The 7,190-nt window shown below is 44.6% G+C and overlaps 1 protein-coding gene across 1 annotated transcript in view; it reads right to left on the bottom strand.

Annotated features, from left to right (window-relative positions):
• Positions 1 to 6,993, bottom strand: part of sart3 (spliceosome associated factor 3, U4/U6 recycling protein) — a 10,193-nt gene extending 3,200 nt beyond the window's left edge. Inside the window, exons 1-16 of the mRNA XM_035658519.1 lie at positions 6,744 to 6,993; positions 5,297 to 5,423; positions 5,108 to 5,212; positions 4,832 to 5,016; positions 4,236 to 4,341; positions 3,610 to 3,734; positions 3,341 to 3,496; positions 2,365 to 2,503; positions 2,024 to 2,131; positions 1,825 to 1,902; positions 1,677 to 1,735; positions 1,184 to 1,293; positions 983 to 1,095; positions 825 to 901; positions 567 to 738; positions 24 to 481 (exon numbers count right to left, since the gene is read on the bottom strand). Coding sequence (XP_035514412.1) covers positions 24 to 481; positions 567 to 738; positions 825 to 901; positions 983 to 1,095; positions 1,184 to 1,293; positions 1,677 to 1,735; positions 1,825 to 1,902; positions 2,024 to 2,131; positions 2,365 to 2,503; positions 3,341 to 3,496; positions 3,610 to 3,734; positions 4,236 to 4,341; positions 4,832 to 5,016; positions 5,108 to 5,212; positions 5,297 to 5,423; positions 6,744 to 6,959 — 2,334 coding nt within the window. The 5' untranslated portion in view covers positions 6,960 to 6,993. The remainder of the gene's footprint in view (positions 1 to 23; positions 482 to 566; positions 739 to 824; positions 902 to 982; positions 1,096 to 1,183; positions 1,294 to 1,676; positions 1,736 to 1,824; positions 1,903 to 2,023; positions 2,132 to 2,364; positions 2,504 to 3,340; positions 3,497 to 3,609; positions 3,735 to 4,235; positions 4,342 to 4,831; positions 5,017 to 5,107; positions 5,213 to 5,296; positions 5,424 to 6,743) is intronic.
• Between the last annotated feature and the right edge of the window lie 197 nt (positions 6,994 to 7,190).

The raw sequence follows: 7,190 nt of genomic DNA, 5'->3' as shown, positions 1-7,190 counted from the left end.
AATCATTTGTTCTTCATATTTACCTTAAAGTCAGGATTTTTGTTTTTGTCTACACAAGGTGACACAAACATGGGCCTGCCCTCCACCTCTCGCCTGTCCAGCTTCAGGGCTTCTGGGACACACACTGGGGATTCAAACTGTACATAGCCGTAGCCTTTGAAGTTCCCTTTGTTGCTGAAGACAGGGCGAATCTGTTTGATGGGGCCACAGGTCTCAAACAGCGTCCTGAGCTTTGCGTCTGGCTCCTCCAGCGTGTACGCCAGGTTGCTGATGAAAACGCTGCTTTTATCGTTGCGAAGCTCTGGCTTGTCATCGTTCTGCCTCTGGGCCGGGTCCGCAACTCCCTGCTGGGCCTTTTTAGTGCCAGGTGGAGCAGGCTTGTAGCCAGGGGGGGCGTTCCTCCCAAAGAGCCCAGTCTCTGTCTCCATGTACTCCTCTGTAGCTTGGTCCCCGTTTCCTCTGTGCCTTTTAGGAGCTTGTTCTGTCGCAGAGGGAAAGAAAGATTAGGAAACACTCAAGTGTAATTTTTGTTTAAAAATAAAAGTCATATAAGCGTCGTCATTTACCAGAGTCCTCATTCCACTCATTGTGATAATTATCCTGCCCTGCTCTCCTCTTCTCCCCAGCTCGAGTTCCTTTCTGGACCTTCTTCTGAGACTTCTTGTCTGACTTGGCCTTTCGCCGGTGATCAGCTCTGTCGTCCTCTTGGCGAGCCATGTTGGCTTCTTTCTCAGCCACCTAACAGATGGGCAGAACGTGGTAACATTAGCCAAAAGCAGCTAAATGATACACCTGCCCGGCACAATGCTGATATGTGCGCCTACCTTTGCTCGTTGCTCATTAACTCTGTTCAGCCGGGTCTCTGTCTTCTGCACCGCCAGGTCCCAGTCTTCCAGAGAACCTGCACGCAAAAGTCACTGTAATTCATGAAAATCTGCTTTATCTTTATGTTAACTTTGAGTTTCATATATTGGGACTCTACCTTCCACCCTCTCAAAGGTGAGCAGGACTTCACACACATGCTCAGGGTAGTCTGAGGTGCACTGAACTGCTCTGTGGAGAGCCTTCCGACAGTGAACGGGGTCTCCGTAAGACCTATGGACACAGTAAAACATCAAGGACACCGTATACAAGTCTCGACTACATTATTAATCACCAAGGCATCAGGCGAGGATTGACAGACCTTTCAAGGTTGTAGTACTCCAGCCACATGTTGGCGTACTTGGCATTCCCTTTTGTCATGATATTGTCCCACAGTTCTCTGGCTTTCTGCATGTTCTTGCAGTGGAGGGCCTGGTAGGAAACAATCATGGGATTGTTTTTTTGGGCTCATATAGGTGGCGATTACATTTCTCATAGAACTTTAATCACACATAAAGATTATCACATAAATTTGTTCGAGTTTGGGAAAGGTAAAGTAGTTTAGTAACTGTTCCTTTAGTCTTGTGCTATGTATCTCAATAGTCCTTTAGTAGTGATGTTATTATGCTTCTATGTTGTACCCACTTGAGCTATTACTAAAATGGAAAGGCTCATTGCCTTTGTCCTATGATTCCACATTTAGTTCAGCGGTTACATAATAATAAAATTTTACTTGACACAAAAAAAACTGATGATGGACAATTCAACATGAAATCCCAACTCTTGAAAATGGTCGTCATAGAAACACTGCTTACCTCTATTCTTGCCCAGATCTGCATTATGATACAAGAAGGATCTCCACTTTCACCGAACCCTACAGTAACACAACACAGTAACTTGTGTGAAAAACTAGGAACACAAAAAACCCAAAGACAGATCTCAGTCGGACTCAAATCCACCTACTTTCTTCAACATCCTGTTTCATGTAGTCTAGAGATCGAGAGAAAGCTCCTCGTAACTCCTCTAGCTCTTTACTTGATTCTGCAAGAAAGGAAACAGCAAAAGAGTGGAGCAACAGGGGAATTCAATAGTTTCCTACACAAATACAAATTCTGTTCCTCGCACACACACACACACACACACACACACACACTGCTCTCACCTTTGCTGAAATCCACACGTCTCCTCAGGTAGTCGAGGTATGCTTGCCAAATTTCCACATAATCCGTTGCTTGAATGAAACCTGCATTCAGCGCCTTTTCAAAAACATCTGTGAAGAGGACAAAGAAATTACACGATAAGGGTCAAGCAAGGGATTTGAGATATTTTCCCCCAAAAGAGCACTAGTATCAAACAGACCTTGTAATGGTTTTGCATCTTTTATAGTGTAACAAAATATATGGGTCCATTTCAGTAATGTTTGTCAATACATTAATAACTCTAAAACACACACACTGCATGAAAAGTCCTGATGTCAACAGCTTCACGCTCTCTAGTCGTTACCTGAGACAGTCTGATGGTCAGCTCCATGCCTCTCCAGAGCCAACAAGTAGCTCTTCCACAGACCCATGGTCCAGGGGCAGTTCCTGACAGCACGTTCGTGAGTGGAGAGAACCATGTCTTTGATCTTCAGCTGGCGATCCTGTGGAGAACACAAAAAACTAAATGGTTAAAATAATCTTTAAAAAGCTGAAAGATTTATAGAGAGAGTCGCTACTGTAAAGTATATTAATAAACATTGGTTGGTTTTAGGTGCTGCTGAACACTGAGGACAACCAGCCAAACTGTTAACACTGAAACAGGAATAGTACAGAATCACATTTAACCAAACAGGGATCTGCATCTCCATCCCCGCCAGCAGCAGCACATTCTCAGCCTTTGTTTGATTTCTGCTTTGTTCTCACTTGACAACATTTACAACTCATATGCTCACACCTCCACATTTACATTACTAATGTTACTGACTGACATACTCCACAGTTGTTTAAGTTACTATAATAAATTCACTAATTTCTCGCCATCTATTGCATCCTCCTCTGTATTTGTCATGGCCTAGGAGCTGGGTTACGACAAAACTTAACCACTAAACTGGAAAAAAAAAACTTTAAAATTGAATCAATTTGTCTCTCTCAGATGAGTATAACAATTATCAACATGATGTTTTGATGGTTACTGTTCAAATTTATCGTTTAAAATGTCTAAATACAACGGTTAAAAGACCAATAAATCCGTTTCAAGAAGAGCTGTTGGAGAAATAACTGGCTGTAATCGAGATAAACTCAACGCAGCACTGTGATCACAGTTGTGTGTTCCGTGCTGGCAGACGATGGAGTTGGCAGGTTTGAGGCGCCAAATAAGATCAGTGAGGCTGGGAGGTAATGGCATGTGAAATTAGTCAAAACTCCGCACAGAAAACATAACAGCCTGGTTTGGAGTCCTTTAAAGGACAGCAACACGCCAAACACTGAGCAATACTCACAAGATAGGTGGTGTATTTTGCCCACATGTCTGGCACCAGGCAGTTCTCCCCCAGAGTCCGCTCAAAGGTTATCTGGACCCGAGCCGGGTCGCCCTCCTTTAGTTCAAAGTCGATGTAGGTCTGATACTCAGCCAGCTTAGGAGGTTCTGCTGCCAGCTGCCGCAAGACAACAACATGCAGAGATTATGCATCGCAAAAACTGCACGCATTATTATGAAGTCATAAAAGGAGGACAGCTGTAATGGATAAAATCAATGTGAGTCAGTTACCAGCGACTCCTCAAAAGGTTTGCACTTCTCCATCTGCTGCAGAGCCTTTTTGTACTGATGTATGACCATCTCAGACACCCCTTGTTCGGACCACTCCTCGTACTCTGCGTAGGTGGCTTCCATGTCTACAAAGCAACAGAGCACAACTTCCAGTTTAAAGGCACTTTTCCTTTTTTTAAAACATTATCAATAAGCATACTACCACTAAGTTAGTGCGTTGCAGGAATGTTTTAATGTATACTGCATAATCTCTGTCCCATACTTTAAAGAAGAATTTAATTTAAGAGAGAAGTTAAGGAAGGGTTTCAAACATTATATAAATGCCTCTGCTCTCCATTCAGCTGGAGCAGAAATAAATCAACATAACACTGGACCATCTGGTTATCTCCCATCTACTCCTGCAGCAAACTGAAAGCCTGGTCGAGGCTTGGAGAGGAGGGTTCGCTTTCTAAAACTGTAAGGCATTTCAAAAGCCACATCACAACCGCGCAACACTTGATTTATCCCACAACATCTTTTTACACGGGTTATTTCAGTTTTCGGTTTTTCAGGTGGGACATACGGCCATCACAACAGGACGCCTCCAAATTTACGTCCCGTCTGGACAGAAGAGGCGTCACGCTCACCCATTAAAGGGATGGCCAGCTGGCGGCGGAACAGTGTATGGATTCGCTCAAGCTGAGTGTTCAGCAGCTCCTGCTCCTCGCGGCTGGGAATTCTGCCAGGGGGAGGCTGAAAGGAAACAGCAGAGAAAATGGTGTTAAAATTTAGCAAAGGCAAAGTTTAGTCCAAAGGAATTCAATTCAGCACCTTAAGTATTTGTATTAATTCTGAGTTAAGTGAGAGGATTGCCATTCGAAAGCAGGCTTTAATACAATATTAATTGGACAGACTGATATTGCCTATAACTATACTATACTTGACTACTGTGCTACAGTGAAATATGTCTGTTTATTGGGGGATTATATGTACATTTTTTAGGTCAAATAAATGTTGAAACAAACACTCAAACACGAAACAAAACACCAAGAACTACTACCAGGCATAAAATATGCCTACTACCAGGCATAAAATTATGCCACATCAACCACAAGATGGATTTACTGTAGGTAAAATATGTGTCTAGGTGTTTATCTTGCATTGTCTAACACTGTTTTGTAAATGGGCATATACATGTAATCAAACAGCAAGAAAAACAGAGCACTAATAAGATCAGACCAACCTGTACTGTGGACAGAATGGCGTTCTCAAACTCCCTGTACGCCTCCCACACCGTCTGTCCCTTGGTCATGTGAAGGCCCACAGCTGTCACAGCTCTCTCGAAGATGGATCTCACCTTGTCAATCCCACCTGGGGAGCCCATGCCCCCAATTGAATACTGGGCATACTCAAGCCAGATATCTGGACCTGGGTACAAAAGACACACAGTTAAACGTTAAGATCACGTAAAGACTGAAGGCTCAAACCAAAGGCAATGACAACGGCGCGACGCACTCACAGATATAGTCTTTTGCGGCTCTCTCAAAAAGTTCATACACTTTCTCCCGGTTCGGCTCCTCCTCAGTCAGGCGGATCTCATCCTTGAGCCAATCTAGCCAGATCTCTGCAGGATTCAACAAAACGCGGTTTCAGTTGCAAACAACGCAGAGCTGCAGTTAACAGTTCACTGTATCCGACGTACACCGACCTTCAGTGAGCGGGAAGAGCTCGCTCATCTTCTGCCTCGCCTTCCGCAGCCGTAAAAGCTCTCCCTCCTGCTTCAGTAGTTTGATGAGATCCACATGGCAGTTGTAGTCGAACGCATTGATTGACAGCTGGAACATCGCACAGAGGAAAAAAGAAAGGGAATTAACACAATTAAATATATCCTAATTAACTCGTGCTTCTACTGTATTTGTTAAGCAGTGATTTAGCAACAGATTTTTAACAAATCCTTCACATTATAACCATCACGAAGGTAGGATTTGTTTGTTTGACTTTGTCTTAAAAGGTTCAGTGTGTTAGTGGATGTAGCGGTGTAGCTGCAGATCGCAAATTCCCTCGCTTCACCCTCCCATTTAAAGCGTGAAGGACAAACTACAGTGGCCGTGGCTCAGAGGTACAGCGGGTCGAGCGAAGTATCCTCGAGCAAAATACTGAACCCCGAACTGCTCCCGATGCTGTGTCATCGGTGTGTGAATGTGCATGAATGAGTTAGTTTCTGTGTGAGTGAGTGTGTGTCTGAAAGGGCGAATGTGGCTTGCAGTGTAAAAGTGCTCTGAGTGGCACATACAAGCACAGATCCATTTACAGTTTACGCGCTCGTTCTTCTGTAGAAACATGGCAGTTAAACATAATGGACTCCAGGGAAGGCAGTCGGCAGCAAATGTAGATGTAAACGTCTCATTCTGAGGAAGCAAAATCATCCTGACTCTGAAGTGACTTGTACACTAATGAACACATAGTTATAGCAGGTTATATCCAGTTTCTGCAGTCAGAGTTTATACGTTTGAAAACAATAAACTCTTCATAGTCAAGCACAGATTAAAAAAGGATGACATCTGTTTCTTCCCATGTTGTTACAACTTACACAAAAACGTGATTAAAATATTCTCCTTTTGCTCAGGAAACCCCCCCCTTTACAACTCACTCAAGGACCCCTGTTGGTCCCCGGACCCCTAGTTGGAAAACCACTGTATTAAACTGCATCACTTTTAATTAGATGTCACATAAGTAATGCTGCAGCAGTAACATGTTAAATAAAGTGCGGACAGTGTGCGCTTTGTATCTACACATGCACTCTGCAGGCTGTGATGCTGTGCAAGTCTGCAAAGGTAGTAAAGTTTATAAAAACATTAAAAAAAAAAATAAAATTAAAAAAAAAGGCGCGTGTGACACGAGACGAGTCATTAGCATCGCGCATTAGCAACACCAGCTAATCACGACAGCTAACGTGAATGACGTCGTATCAAACGCGCTCTTTTAATCTCCTTTTGAGTGTTTGGACAGCAGCAGCGGGCATCAACGCCACGTTACCTCTCAGGTAAACGCAGAGCAACAACACGGCGGCTCTCGGCTTCCCTGGGAACCCGCCGCTGACTGTGTTTGCATCCATTCATTCTCGTTAGCTCCTCGGTTAGCTTTAGGTAACTAACCTGCTCCTCCAGCCGCTGGATCTCCGCTTCGTTTTCTTTCTCGTCCTCCGAGGAATCGTCGTCCTCTTCGTCGTCGGAGTTTTCCACTCCCATGCCCTCCTCTTCCTCTTCCTCTTCCCCGTCTCCGTCAGACTCCATCTCCCTCTCCTCCATCCCCGCATCTTCCTCCTCCATGTCTTGCAACTGCGTTTGCTCTGCGCTGCTTGACGCTGCCATGTTGGAAATGCTGTCTGCCCGGTAACAAGCTGAACGAGCCTGTGGGGGCGGAGCCTGTGGAGGGGCGGGGCCTGTGGAGGGGCGGAGTCTGTGGACCGGCTCTCCCAGGACGGCGAGGGGTGGAGCCTGTCTGCGGGCTCTCCCAGGACGGCGAAGTCAAGTCTCTATAAAGGGCTGATCATTAAGTCATTACTAGTGATAATAGTTCCGTAATAATATTACTTTAACCAG

The sequence above is a fragment of the Morone saxatilis genome, unplaced genomic scaffold, assembly GCF_004916995.1.
Source record: "Morone saxatilis isolate NCDOM2014 unplaced genomic scaffold, NCSU_SB_2.0 Contig16, whole genome shotgun sequence".
Taxonomy (NCBI): Eukaryota; Metazoa; Chordata; class Actinopteri; family Moronidae; genus Morone; species Morone saxatilis.
Note: the sequence above shows the minus strand (reverse complement) of the source record. Positions and strands in the feature narration are given on the sequence as shown.